The 15,840-nt window shown below is 38.6% G+C and overlaps 1 protein-coding gene across 1 annotated transcript in view; it reads right to left on the minus strand.

Annotated features, from left to right (window-relative positions):
• Nucleotides 1-1,142: 1,142 nt before the first annotated feature.
• The window catches only part of mdfi (MyoD family inhibitor), a 48,131-nt gene continuing 33,433 nt past the window's right edge, over nt 1,143-15,840 (minus strand). Inside the window, exons 4-5 of the mRNA XM_041783759.1 lie at nt 7,006-7,371; nt 1,143-6,092 (exon numbers count right to left, since the gene is read on the minus strand). Of these exons, the coding sequence (XP_041639693.1) occupies nt 5,839-6,092; nt 7,006-7,371 (620 nt within the window). The 3' untranslated portion in view covers nt 1,143-5,838. The remainder of the gene's footprint in view (nt 6,093-7,005; nt 7,372-15,840) is intronic.

The following is a 15,840-nucleotide window of genomic DNA, read 5'->3' on the forward strand; positions in this document are numbered from 1 at the left end:
AGGGCTAACATTCAGTGAAAACCAGTCATGTTCCCACTCACAGAAAATTAAAAGTTACCTATCAACCAGGTGAGCATGTCTTTGAACTGAGAGAGGCCAGAATACACAAGGGAACCCATTTCTGTTTCTAAAAGTCCAGGATCCTTCCTCAGCAGGAAGGATCTGTTCCAGTGTTGATGATCTTCAAATTCTTCCAAGGACAGAGTCCTTTGAACAAAGAACTTTTCTAGGATGTGCACATGAATACTCTGCTCACAGAAATTACCTTCAATCCAATGTGCATCATTTTTATTCTCTTACAAAAGAAAAAAGAATGAAGATCAGGAGGAAGCCAGGCCCTTGAGCTCAAAACACTTTAAAATGTCCCGTAAAAGTAGTGCCGTAGAATATGATTATATGATTCTATTATATGATGAATATGATTATATGATCATTATTATGATTAACTTTGAGAAACAGCACATGCATGCACAGGGAACATGACTCCACACACAAAAGGTTCTGTCCAAGATTCAAACCAGGAGCCTTCTTGCTGTGGGGGGATAAAGGGCTCACCGCTGAGCTTTTATATAAAAATATTTGCTTTAATTTTTATTCATTTTTACAGTTATGGTTTTCTTAATTCTTTCCAAACTAGAATATAAACAGAAATTTAAACCAAAACAAGAACCGAAATAAGCATTAAAATATCTCACATTGTTTGACAGAGTAGTGTACGTTCCTTTTTCACTCTGAGGCTGGATGTTGCTGAAAAATACTGACAGACACACAGCAGATGAATATTTGGAAGATAAATGAAGGTTGATATTTCCCTTTTTGAGTGATTTAAAAGAAAGTCCAGATGATAAATGTGTTAAGCAACTCAGGGAATTTCAAATGTTTCTATTTGGTTAAATTACATACTAAAATTGTGAAACTGAAAGCTTCAAAAATATATCTTTGTTTTTATTATATCTGTTTCATAGCGTTTTAGTGTACATAAAAAAGGCCTTTAAGTGGCCTCAACCAGAGTTCATGAGTGTTTATGTAGCCATAATGTAATAAAGCCATAATGTAATAAGCATGGAGCATATGAAAATAAAGAAGGAATAATCCATGTAGCCTGGAGTTCACATTGTTTATTCAGTATTAAACAAAGAGATTTTAATGTGACATCCAGAACAGCCATTCAAACAGACATTATACAGGGGCTAGTGTAAACAACATGACATTATAGTGGACTACAGTCTACATTTCAGCTGGGCTACAATAACTTTCAGAGTACAAGTAGAGGTGGCCAGCCCTTTAATAATATAATCATTTTATTTAACAATATCCAAGTTCCATCTCAGAATAATAAAATAAATCCAGGAAATTCAATTGTTAGAACTTTCTTTGGTCAAATATTTTACAAAAATACTGATAATGCTGAGAAGAGGAAACACTGAATGTAAACAAGTGTTTTATTCCAGTAAAAGTTTGAAGGAAATATCCTGAAATGAGATGACCTAACAGACACAACATCAAATTCCAAATTAGCTCAAGAATCAGAAACATTTTTGGCTGCAAGATCAGAGGATTTTGTACCTTCAGCCAGTGTTCTCCATCTCCAGAATGATCAGTGTTTTCAGCCTTGTAAAGCACATCTTCACAAACATAAAATAGAATTTAGTGACCAAGTGATAAAAAATGCTCCCTTAATCATTCAAGAGAGGTTCAACCAGTCCCTTATTAAAATGTTGTTCCACATCATTTATGTTGCACAAAAACTCTCGCTATCTCATTGACTGATTTTAAAACTCTCTGCTGCTTCTTCACGCTGCACTCTACAGTCCAACAGGAGAGCTTTCTACCTCTTCCCAAAGCCCAGGTGAAGCTCCTTTTCATAACCTCACAGGACATGTTTATATATTCTAGTGCTTAACAGAGAGCAGCAAAGCTTCCCCTATCTGTCCCCGATTAGGTTTTTGTTGACTTTATTTCTCCGGTTACACCCGTGCTGGAGACAGGAATTTGAAAATAAAATCAGCTCAAAGGAGAGAAAGGTTTGAGCTCACAGGTAAGCCTGTCTGCCCGTGAGCTTCACATTTAATAAACTGGGTTTATTCTTGTTTTGAGGGACTTGAGTGGAGTAGGTGGTAAGAAAGCTAAAACCTGACTGGGAGGGAGCATGGTTGTGGTTCTGCAGAGTCATAAATGATAGGAAACAACATGTCAATCAGGTTTTGTTAAAAAACAGCAAACCTATTGTTTTAGGAGTAAAATGAGCCAGATGGAAACACATGATGATATTTACTCATATTACTGCTGGTCTTAGCATTTCTCAAAAGGAAGAGTTTATTTAAAACAGACAGCTGATAGGCAGAGTGGTCGTGCCACTGTCAACAGAGGAGAGCAGCTATGCTAACATTAGCTTCTTGACTCTGTATATTACTATAAATGATAGGCTCATGATATCAAACTGTATAGATCAGAGGTTCTCAGCTTGTCTAGCCGCAGGATCAACCACCACCTCCTTCATGAGAAACTGAGACCTAAATATCCTAATTATTTTTATCATTCAGAATTATTTAGAGAAAAATGTAGGCTAACATGCTGCTCATTCAGTTTACCATGATAACATGCTCATTTTGGTAATTTTCTAAAGAAATTAAAACATTATCACAGGGAACAAGCTTGTTTTATAGCTTGAGATTGCTAAATGCTTTTGTTGTCACAGCTGTATGTCAGGATAGGGTTTCTGTACATTTTATACTTGCAAAGAACCACTGGCATAGATCAGTCTATTATCTTTAGTTTTGGTTTCAAACTTTTTAAGGTCTATCTTTCGCGGATAAAAAAAACAAGAACCCACCTCATCTTTTCATTAAATCAGAATCTCTGCATACATGGAAGTCACTGTTCCAGTGTTTGTTGAAATCAAACATATTACACAGCTGTAAGAGATGGCAAACTGTCATTTGCCAGTCATGTCTAGTTTTAGTGAGCTATCCCTTGATAGTTAATTGTTAAGAAGAACTACCTGTCACTAAGGAAAGCAGACGGTTTCGAGAGACAAAGGTCTGCAATTTCCTACAAAATGGGAGATTAGTTTACTGCCCCGCATGCCATAAATGTCTTTAATTTGTTGTTTCTCTTATCCCTCTCCCCTTCCTAATTTTCTTCCACCCCTACCCCTCCTTCTAGACCTTCCAACCCCAGCACAGCTTCAGCAGGGAGCTGTCAACATGAGTCTGGTCTGCTTGACATTCCTGCCCTTTGATAGGGAACGTTTTTGTCGCCACTGTAACGGGGCTAAATACTTCTAGTGCTGTGCTCATGGTGATGTTTTGGTTAAAGTATAAAAATCAACCACGGGAACAAAGGGGGGTGGCTGGCTGCTCAATATGACTTAACTGGGAGATTTGAAAGACCCGGCTGGGTGCTCTTAGAGAACAGGGGGAAATAATGTCCAACATAAAAAGAGGAAACCAGGCATCTCAAACACTGAAAATGTAAAAAAGTGGGAAGGAAATACTTTAAAAGCCTTTATAATAATGACCGAATCATTTAAAAAGCCAACATGTTTTTGGCCCAGTAGGTTTTCATCGGGGCTAGCAGACATAACAGACAAAACAGCGTTTAACATTTTTCACATTTAGAGTGTCAGGTTTCCTCTTTTTTATATAAAAAGTAACCTTTTTTGTTGCTTTTTTGTAGCCTTACTAATATTACATCTGTTTTTGTCTTGAACATTTTGTGCAAACAAAAACCTTAAAATAAGAACATTTTAACTCGAAGCTGGCAAAGGCTGTCAAAAGTAGAAAAAGATTTTAAACATGTTTGTATTGGTCTTATTCTTTCTGAACTGTTATTATCTGAATACACACTGATCCTTTCTATCTGGAGAAGGAGAACACATCCTTAGAAAAAGCAACCAATTTTGTGCTTGTTTAATGTTTTTAAACAAAAGGAGCAATTTTCATCAAACCTATACATAACATAAATATAGCAGTTCTCCATTCAAAGAACTGTCTGCACTTTAAAGATCTGCAATGTTCTCCAGGGCTCTCCAGGATTTTTTCCCAGTCTAGTTTAAAACATGTCTTTGACATCCACATACAAAGGTTTAAAATATCTCAAGTTGCATTATTTGCTTTTTCTAAAAACTTTCATTTTCTTCTTTGGTGTTAAAAGGTTGAATTGCAGCCTTGAAGCGTACTCTGTATCAACAGTGTTATATTACGACCCTTAAAATAGGGGATTAATAAACCACAGCCATATTAGCAAAGTACAAACCCTTCAATGTACAATTTTAAGTGGAGAAACCAAGGTCCAGTAAGAGAAAATCTTTGGTATTACAGAGAAAAAAATAGGATTGCACAAACAGTATTTGATCAGAGCAGAGAGGAATTTGTATCAGGTTGTTAAAAAATGCACAACAGATCTAGGAGACATCTGAAGAGGCATTGGGTTGCAGAGGGTAGGAATCTAAGCGAATGAGAATACGGGGTTGTTATCAAAAGCGTACCATTTATACTACGAGCACATGGATCTAACTTAGCATAATGTCGAGAGATTCTCACTCAAGGAATTAAATTAGATGTAGTGCGACGGCTGCTTTACAGAGAGCCCAGCAAAACCTGATAACACAGAAATGTGATTTTCACATTGGAGGAGAAATGCAAATATCTTAACTAAAATCTACAAAACACGGATTAATAGAGACTTGGTAAAGGCAAGGAATGTACTTGAAATTTCAGGCCTTCAGCTAAGCCAAGGCCGTTTGTTCACATAGCAAGAAGGACAAAAGGAAAGTGAAATGTATTTAAAAAGAGATGCCTTCCAATCCTCTACCAGCCCTTTACCAGCTCTGATCATTCAGCTGAGAGGAAATCATTTAAAGCAGCCAAAGCTCCTCAAAACAAAAAGCAGACAGGATGTGAACGTGAAGGGAGACTTTAGATTGAGATCTTTCTCCCTTCACACTTTACAGTGGACAAAGTGTCTATCATGGATGTTATCAACCAAACGCTCTGTGATGTCCATCACTTTCTCCTTCTACTGGAACCATCTACCTCGGCTTCTTCTCTCAATAAATCCATTAAGTGAGATGCTTATTAACAAAAGAAACTTTTGTCTAATATTGCCACAAGCCACCGTTTATGTTTCTCTATCTTGTACACTGCATAAAGAGCAAAGACAGTAGTGGACTCCTCCGCAAAGTGAGTGTGTGTGTCACTAAGGCCCCTTTAACGCAATCAAACTGGAAGACTTTAACCTTGCCAAGGACAGGAGGACAGACTACATTTCTACTGAGATCTGAGCATCCATTTTCCCATTATGCGGCTGCTCTTATCTACAGAAACACTAAAATCCAGTTAAATGGAGCCATTTTCTCATTTGCCTTTGGAGGTCATTTTTCATGCTTGGAGAACTCCAGTCATTCATTCGGCACAAGGGGCTCCATTGTGATAATAGCTCGTTCTGTGAGGGTCCAGAGACCTGGGTCTGCACAGCCTGGCAGACGCTCACGGACCACAGCTGGAACTCACTCTGCACAGCACACCCAGCTGTGTAGCAATGGACCAACAGCAAATAAGAGGCAGGGGAGGCTCCTGTCCCATGGTTTGATCAATAATGGAGGGAGATTTCAGCAGTGACTGCTTTCAGCATGAGCACATCTCTGGCTTGGCAAACCCTGTAAGAAACATTAGACATAATGTGGAGCCAACTAGGCCAGCCAATACAGAGTAAACCACAGAGTCCAGGCAACAAAGACTGGGTGTAGAGCCTCTCGGCTCTGGTCGAAGTAGTTCCTGGGCTTATGGGAGTGTGTTTTGGACATGTATTTGCCCCCTATGGTGGCAGATAAGGGCCTCAGGAAGAGAAGCAAAGACTGCAGCACTCCATGCAGATCTCCAGACAGTCTGCAGACTCACAGCAGGCGTCAATGATGCCACAGTCCATGTCACAGGGCAGGTCACAGTCCCCACACTCCTCTGACACACAGCAGCAGCAGAAACACGAGTCGTCCCCTGCACAGGAGCCGCAGGTGGCGCAGTCCAGCACGATGTTGCACAGAGTCAGGAACTCACAGAAGAGGCAGGCCAGAATACAGTGAACACAGCAGTCTGTAGGGGAGAAAATCAGAGTCAAATCAGCTTTTATTAGCAAAGTATTTATCAAAATATTCAGATTTTGGTGATGCTCTCAATGCCCAGACACCAATATACAAATATAAGCATCCAAATAAAGTGAGTAGCTAAGAGTTTTTTTTTTTTTTTTTTTACATTCATCACCTATAATTAATTTTTGTGTGACTCTTTGCATGTTCCTTTCATTTTTGGTTTCTTTATCTTTGTAGAATATTTTCTTTCTTAATTTGGTTTGACATCTACATGTCTTAAATGATGTATTTGGTTCACAAGAAAATATTTCTCCAGATTGCACATCATAACTTACAAAATCTTCTCTTGAATACAGTTTAAAAAAAACATATTTTAGGTCTTACTAAATCACCCTTGGCATGTTATTCTAACCTCTCTGCCTATCCACTTCTCTCTTTCTGAGCTGTTCATATCAGCATCAATCATGTAGAGAGCACAAGAGTCTCTACTTAAAATCGTGAATGAAAAGAAAGTGTGTTCTGAGTAATGTTAAGTTATAATTCATTAATACCACATTATTTGCTGATTGTCATTTAATTTCAAGTGTGCTGGATTTAGCCTTCTTCATTTTAAAACCACAAAAGTTCACCACAAGCACTCAAGCCACAAAGAGACGTGGTGGAACATTTCTTAATATGAGGAGTGATTTGAGCCTTGACAAGGCTCTCCCCTGATTAATATCTGAATACTTTATGAGGATACAATTACAATTAAATTATAAAGTCTTAAAAAAGTCTGAAACTGAATCAAAAATGACTATTTGTTGATTATTTTGCTGCATATAAGAAATCAATAGAGAAATTCTAATCAAATGTAATAACTCCTGACTTTAAATTCTGCCACCACCACCCCATCTATGTCAGTATGTTTGTCTCACCATCCTGCGCCTCTGTGGGGATCTGCGAGCTATTGCTCTTGGAGCTGCTTTTGCTCCTCTTGCTGCTCTGGGAGGTGATCGATGGGTTGGACTGCAGTTTCTTGGTGTGTTTGGGTCCTGCCGACGAGGATGAGGAGGTGGATGATCCATTTTTAGGGATGGAGCCCAGCTTGGGATGAGGGCCACCGTTCCTGATCCCGTTGGACTGGAAGGCATGTGTGTGAGGTGTGTGCATGTGATGCGGGCAGTGTGTGTGATTGGAGTGTGGGTGTCCATGGTGTTTGGCTCCGTTGCGCATTTGGCTGCTGGGCTGCGTCCGACATGGCTGGGTGTGGTTGATGGGCGTGGATTTGGCTACTGGTTGAGCTGGGGAGGAACAGAAAACATCTATTAACCATATAACCCAATATTGAAAGTCAGTATTCTCTACTTTTTACATTCAAACTTCAACATGAAAAATTCAGATTGTGTCATTTAAACACAAGAAAAAGTAGAAATAAGTGTTTACATGTAGAGCAGTAGTTGCTGGGTTGTATCTTGTGATATTTGATACCAGATTGCCTTGTGCACTTTACATTCTCTATACCAAGTGACTTTTCAGTGAAGTTTTCCAATATCAAAGCACTATGTCAAAATTTACTTTTCAATGTCAGTTTAATCATGATTGACTTCTTATAATTTATGAAAAACCCCTAAGCACAGAGTAAACACAATTTAATTGAAATCAAGACGTGTCATTTCAGAAGAAGAGAGTATATTTTTCAAAACATTTTCTTGATAGATAACTTCAGTGATCAGTAGATGTTAATCTGTTGATTACTTAAGTTACCGAATTTAACACCATTTTTTAAAAATTTGTTCATCCTCAAACTTTAAATTGTGTGTTTTAAGGGCTGAAGTTTTTCTGAAATATATTTAATGGCGGTATCAATATCATTAAAATTAATTTGTAAATAAGAGCAAATTGCCTATCAGCAAAAAAAAAAAGTATCCTGCATCGCTAGTCTAAGAACTGAGTTTGTTCTTGTCTTTATCCTTAAACCTTAAACACTGAAATTTTAGGTTTGAATTACATTTATACATCTGTGTTGATATTGGTATTGGCGAAAAGGGTTTTGAAATATTGGCATATCAGATATTGTCACTAATTGGTTAATAATTGATATTTTTCCTGAGTAAGGCCCACAGTGTGGACCAAATGTTGTGTCTGAGCTATAACACAGCCACCTGAAATTAGCCAAGGCTTTATCTGTGGTTAATAGCCCCTGGTTACTTTTACAATACTATACTACCTCAATGTAAAGAGACAGATGACTTGAACTGTGTGGAGCAGTTTTGAAGTGTTTATCAAAATGGAGATAAAACGTACGTAGGCTGTATTGAGTAAACTGGCAAATAGTCACTTGACAATGAGTAACCAGCACAGGCATGTTGGCGTTAACTTGCAGGGAGGACTGAAGGTTAGCGCTGCTAACATTAGACACTCTGCAAAAACAGATATTGTTTACATGCAGAAGCTGTGATCCAGTTTTAACTGTTTTGAGTTATTCCCTTCCTTTAGTCAAGCTGACTGGTCATAATTTTAATTTGTTTTTAATCAGCTTTGAAATTAGTCACCTGGGATCATTACAGATATATTGTGCATCTTAGTGTATGAATAGATTTGCCTGCTCTGAGGCCCCTCACAGTGTGTTGACTTGTGCTGTTGCAGCCTTATGGAGAGGGAGGCTCTAGGAAACGGAGTTCAATTTCAAAGCCCACCCTAAAGGCAACAGCTCATGGGAATAGCTATGCATTTACTGCGCTGACCCCTGAACCTACTTGTCTAGACTCTTACACAACTACAAAGACAGTGCAGGAAAATGAGACAGGAGAAATGAGGAGAGCGTGGAGAGTGTCCTTCTACCTGAGATTTTGGAAGAATGCAGTTGTGATTCAAAATATAAGATATCTACAAACAAACACTTGAGCAAATGCAGATTTGTTACTCTTGGCTCAGTTTATCCTTTGGTATATTTTACCTCTGAGTACTGGAGGCTCAGCAAGAGGGGAGGAGGCAGAAAAGCTCACCTACGCTGCCAAAGCAAACACACACCCTAAAAAGAAGAATAAAATGGAAGCCTGGTTTTTATATATTATGGTAGTATTTAATACCATCCTATTGAGGCCCTAAATATTTTCTTGACCTGAAAGCATATGGTGTGGAGAGGTGTGGTGAGACTTAACAGGGTAAAGCAGACACAGAGAAAATCAAAGCAGAAACTCTCCGCCTCACACACAGAGGCAAACAGAGTGTGGTCCCGAACTCTCGCTATGAAACACGACTGGCCATAAAAGCGCCCGTTCGATAACCGCTCGGAGACAGATAACCCATCCAGGACGTGTTTTGATTGGCTGATGGCCGCGGTCACACAACCAATCCAGTGTTATTAAAGATTCTTTCATTCAGCGTTTTCTAAGTGTGCTCCAGATGTTTGGCAGGCTGCAGGGATGTATGTGTGTAAGTGTGTAGGCGTGCATGCATGTGCCGGGCCAATGAGAGGGAGCCATAGTTTCTCCCCCAAAGAATGTCAAAAGTCAATACATACTTATATTCTGTGTTATGTCTCTCTTCCTCTTTTCGCATACTTCCAGTGTCTTCTTTCCTTTCTGATGGCTCTCTTTTAGCCTTTTTTACTGCACAGTTGTTTTTTTAACACTGAGCTGGCCAGGATGTAGGTCAGTAAGAGAAGATGGGGATTAGAAAGAGAAAAAGAAAACTGCTCTCTACTCTCTCACTCTGCATTGTGACTTGTTGAGGAATTCATACGTCTTGTGAGTTTGCGGTGTGCGTGTTTGTATGAGAGGGAGAGAGTGCAGTGTGAACACAGTACATAAGCGGATCTGGCAGGGACACAGACAGCCGAAGAGAGACGGAGAGTCAGGACTGTCTCCAAACAGAGCTTGAGGTTAGGCCTACTCATTCTCACACACAAATATATGCATTCAAGAGCACGTGCAGACACACACATGTGCATATGCACAAACACAGAAAGAACAAAGTCCCTTTGTCTGAGATCAAGTCAGAATTTTAAAGGAGATGATGTGAACAAAGTTGAAGAAAACGGGTTGCTGCTTGTGCATACTTTAGAGCAGGAGGATGCATGGGTGTGACTCATAAACACAATGATTCAGCAATGGGCTGGTTAAAAATAACAGCAAATAAAGAGCCAAATGACTGTGGGATTATCATGATGAGATTGGGCAACCGCACAGTCTGTGTTTGGCTCTAACACAGCAGTGTAAGCCACTGGGGGTCCTGCAACATCTGGCAACATCTGTATAGATGCATATCTCTGCTGATGTGTTTAGTGAAGGAGTCAGCATATATGAGTCACCATTAGTTTAATGCACAAACTAACCCCCTGTTCACACACCCTCCCTCCCTCCCTCCCCCCTTTCTCCTCTCCTGGCGTCTCTCAGCTACCCTGTACTTACACACCTCCCTCTTAGACCAGAGCACGGCTGTTCATCTCTCCCTCTCTACTTATCCTCTGCTCCAATGAGTCACCAGAATGATGATGAAGTCTGTCTGTCTCTGTTCCAGCTGCTCTATCCTGCCGTCTCCTCTGCTGCAGTTTGTCTGTCTATGTAGGTCAAAGTGTTGAAAGTGGCAAACACCAGATTTGGGACATAAAAAGGCTGAAAAATAGATTTATAGTGAAAAATGAACCCCAAATACAACTTGATAAGTAAATAAAAAGACCAAATAAAAATATATCAAACACAACTACAAATGTCTACGTGTCCAATTAAATACATTCTCTGCATTTCAACATCTAAACAGCAAAAAAATGATAAACCTAACTTTAATTTTCAACTGCTATTTTATCATGCACACAAACATTTGCAGTTTTGGCTTGACTGTCCACATTTTTTGTCACAATATTGCAAAACCCTCACCACTGACTCCCTCTTGTTTTTTTCTTGCATACTTGCGTTTTTCTTTGCTGTTGGCTGAAGCCAAATTGTCATCAACTCAAGCTATAAAAATAGGGAAATGGCTAATGAGGCTTGTTAAGTTGCATCCAGTCACTACATGTTACAGCACATGTTGAGTTCAGGCAGATGCACGAGACTGCTGCTTCAAATTGAGGCCTGAGCAAGAAAAACTGAGACTGTGACTCAACTCTGAGAGAAATTATAGGTTCATTTTTGCTACTTTCAACAGAATACCACAACATTTAGGCTATGCAAGTCTGTTTGATCTTTTTGAATGGATGTGCCATTTCTCACGCACTTTATCATTCACTTCTGGATATCAATGAGTTCACAGGAGATGTTAAAAATCGAAAAACAGGCTTCTCTTGTTCAGACACAGGCAAGCTTTTCTACCATATGAAATAATTTGCATAAAAATGCATAATATGTTTTTTCAAGAGGAGGGAAGTAACTTATTTTATATTTACTGAAACATGGCTGATTGTATTGACTTGAAGGATTACTGACATCCCAGGTTAATGATATCAAACCCTGCACACATAACATACTTCAGGTATTTAGCTTCATAATAATCCAACTCAAAGTAACAGATGCATTCAAAACCATGGCTTCAATAGGCAGCTCTGATTTGTGAGCTTGTTTGTTGTATTAACAGGATATAATTCACTTGGATTTCAAGTTCTGTTGTTGGAGCTTGTTTTGGCCCCTAAGGGCGAACTGTAGAGCAAAGTGGTGCAGCAAAATCTCACTTGAGCGTATAAGGACAGTTTAAACCCCATCAATCGTCATTAGCTTGAGCAGAAAACAGCGCATTAGCCAAATAGTGCTCCTATTTTTAAAGGGGCTGTAAGTGATTAGCGCAGGTGGAAAAGAAGACAATCTCCATAAACCATGCCAGAGGAAGTTAAATTGTTAGTTTGCCAAGCTCTGATTTACATAACTATCTCTTATTAGTTTGCAATGCCTTTATATAAAAAGACGAATTTAAATGTTCTGTTTAACTGTCTCTGGGACACACCCACCACTCAAAATAATAATAACCATGATTTCTTTTACTGTTGAACTGAGTCTGGTTCATTTTTGCCTCTCAGTCAACTCTGCTGCTAAAAATACACAGAGCACAAGTGTGACAAACACCAAATATACTTACTAACATAAATATTTATCTAAATAATAGACAAAACAATATTGCTGCATTATAATTTCAGAGATAGTCTTATTCAACTTTAACCTTTTACAGGGCACTCATTGAAATCAATGCTGGGCATCCCATGATTTTTTTGCTTTTATCACCTATAGAGATGGGTACCGAATTTGGTACTTTTATAGGTACTGACTGAACGGTACCACGTTTTGGTACCTAAACATGTCCTTGTGGCTATGAGAGAGTGGAAGAGTAGTCAATTTTCCATGTCAGACACGAATGCAGCATTGCACGCATGAGGGTAATGACATCGGTAGCAGCTAACTGAATCAACAAAACAAGCATGGCTGATCGGAAGTGGTTGAAGGTAGCGCTCCACTTCAAAATACGATGCAGATTATGCTGCAGTATTTGTGACATGAAGTTCAAGGTTTACCACGGCAAAACTTCTAATCTGTGGAAGCAAAATGATGACTGATGATTCATATCGGCTCCTGATGCTTCCTGCTTGTTCGCCCCCTCCCTCGCTCCCCCTCTCTCTCTCTCTCTCGTACTGAAACCTCACTTTAAACACTGTGATATGCCCGTTCATTATATGGATATCAACCATGGAAATATACAAGATAAAGACATATTTGTTCCCTCAGTCACCTAACAGACACTAGATAAAGGCACAGTACAGGTGGCCTAGTGTGACTGTGTCCTAAAAGTGTCTCTCCATCTCTCCAACTTGGCACAGCTGGTGCCGTATGAAGCGCTCTGTCAGGATGGATGGATGGATCCAGAGTGATTTTGAAGGAATGACAGAGCCACAGGCTCGTCCTCACTGCTTATTTCATTGCAGAATGAAACAATTTGCCACATTCTATTATTTTTTTTGCAGTAAATACAAATAGAACATAAAGGACCCAGTGTGCACGGTTCGGGTGTGTCACGTTTTTTTGGTATTAACGCTCCGTTATGCTTCTGCGTGGACGGACGCATGATTGATGAGAGAGGAACAGACTCTGCTCATACCAGGGAAAGATGACATCTTAGTTTTGTTGGAAAAAGAACTGCACGAGGAACGAAGATGTGCAGTACATGGTAGAGGAAGTAGTTTGTTTACTTTCATTTGTAAAACTTTAATTGGTAAATCTTATACCTTTATTTATTTAGTTAGTTATTTTGACTCCATACTCCATTGTTCCCAACGCACATTTTTTTCAAGAGGAGAAATTAGAGGAATAGGTATTGGGCTGGGAGTAATTTGTAATAACAGTTGTGATGTTACATTACAAACAGTGTTTGATGTTATTTTGATATATTTGATATTTGATAGTGTTTTGATAATTAAAAATAAGTATCTAAAATTCAGAATTTTGAGGTTATATAACATTTATTATTGCATATTATTTACACACAAAAGTACCGAAAATGGGTTCTGTTGTGTACCGGTACCAGTTCACAGGTACCAGGAATCGGTACCGTACAGGTTCAAATGTGAAAGGTACCCATCCATAGTCACTTATATAAATTATGGCAAAAATCAAGATCAACAAAGTGATCATATATAGTTCCTTGCCCTTTTATGGTGTATGCATTTTGAGATGTCAATTATGGAAAATACACAGTCTAATGAATATTGACTTATATACTAAACATTATTTATAACAAATATTTATTTCATGAGACATGGTGAAGTCTTTTCTGATAGACACTCCTTCTACCTCTCTGGCAGTGTCTATTGGTCATAAACCACATGATCATTTAATCAATCCATTGGTACTGTTGGCTGGTGTACTTATGTGGATGTATCTGATTGGTTGCATATGTAACTTTGTATCTTTTTGATGGATGATTGTTTTTTGATGAAGGCTACAAGCTGAAATGCCAACAGTCTAATAAAGTTGTTCTCTAAACTACAAGTGTGAGTGCGTGTTTCCTTCAAGACGTCTTTCAGAGGAAAGATATAACTGGCTTCAGAATATGGTAGAAGTAATGATGGTACCACCAGTTTTATTTCAAAATTCCAACAGGACACCATAATAATCTCTAATATTGAATAACCAGGTAAATTTTAGCAGTGATGAGGCTCACAATAAAAATAAGGACTGATTTATGCCATTAAAGCATAATCACAGCGTTATACTGTTGTAAAACTGACTGAATCACAAATTTCACTATTTATACCATTTATTTTTCTTCATAATTAAACCAAAGAATGTAAAATATGTCACAAATATTAAAAGTCCAAATGAACGTAAGCAGATATAAGGCTCACCGTAAGAATAAAAACTGATATAATCCATGTAAGTATAATAAAACTATTATAAGGTTTGAAAACTGACCCTAAATCACAATGTTTTTTTACTATTCAAATCCTGAAATTTTCTATAAACTCGTAACATTTACAACTGGATTGCGCCTTAATTTTTTACAGACCTGTGGCAACATCCAACAACACTATAGAGTACTGTTATCCTACATTGTAATAAGTTATTTGTCTAGAAAATACCCTTGGTATGGCTTGCTAGATGAGTTGACATATGTCATAATATCGATAATATTTTATACCCTTAAACAGGCGTTCCTCCATTTTTCATGCTGAAATTGCAGTAATTGCTTGAAATCCTACACAAACAAAATCTATCTTGACATTAAGCAAAACTATTCACCACTGAAATGTGTATGTTTTATTAACTTACTATGGTTAGTTATGATTTTGGGGCCATTTTTTTGGACCAAAATAAACGTAAAACTGCGTTTTTCAAGTTCTAGAGGAAACAGGGAGTTTTAGATGCTCTGAGCCACTGCTGATTGGTCAAATGCTGTGATGTTACTTTCTGATACATTGACTGATCTCCACTGATTGGCTGAGAAAAATCCTTCTGGTTCTACTGAATCACAGAGAGTTGGGGGAGGCCACGAAGGAAGTTGACTGAAGTGACCATATATATGGTTCCTTGCCACATAAAGGGTTAAAGTCTTTCTATACAACAAATCTGAAACAACCACCTCAACCCTCAAACATCTGACTGATTATCAGTGAACTGATGTGCTCTTGTCAGCACATGTTTCTAGGAGAGCCATTTATGGCTGCCTTTAGTCTTTGTTTAGCATATAACTACATATTTATCTGCTTTGTATTCATGTGATTAAAGAACATTTATTGATTGATTTGGCTTGTTTTTGCCTTAATTAAACAGGACAGCTGCAGACAGGAAGAAAATGTGGGGGGTGACATGCACCAAAGGGCGTCAGCATCAGAAGTCTGTTACCAGTAAAACAAGGACTGTAGCTTCTGTTCATTTGACGCCTGCTCTACTGACTAAGCTAAACTGGCCCTGAGTATTACATTACTTGATGCAATTCAAGAGTAACAGCTTGCCCAATAGCCAAAGGTTTTTGGAAATAGTGAGCATATGTGTTCACCTATGACCTATGTTTCAGAGAAAAGAGGAAAATCCAGCAGGCTTAAAAGAACAACATGACAGATAGAAACACTAAGCTCCGATTTGAGACATCAGCTAGTCATTTCCTGCAAATGCAAACCCTGAAATGACCCGTGATTTCACTTCCCACAAAACAGTCAGCGCTGTGTCACCATAATAGATCTGACAGTAAAGTGCAACCTACTAAGACAGAATAAATCCAGTGACAGACACTCCTGAAAATTAGAAATGCTGATGTTTGCCGATAACATTGTTTTTTCAAGTCTTCTTCAGGTG

The sequence above is a fragment of the Cheilinus undulatus genome, linkage group 3, assembly GCF_018320785.1.
Source record: "Cheilinus undulatus linkage group 3, ASM1832078v1, whole genome shotgun sequence".
Lineage (NCBI taxonomy): Eukaryota > Metazoa > Chordata > Actinopteri > Labriformes > Labridae > Cheilinus > Cheilinus undulatus.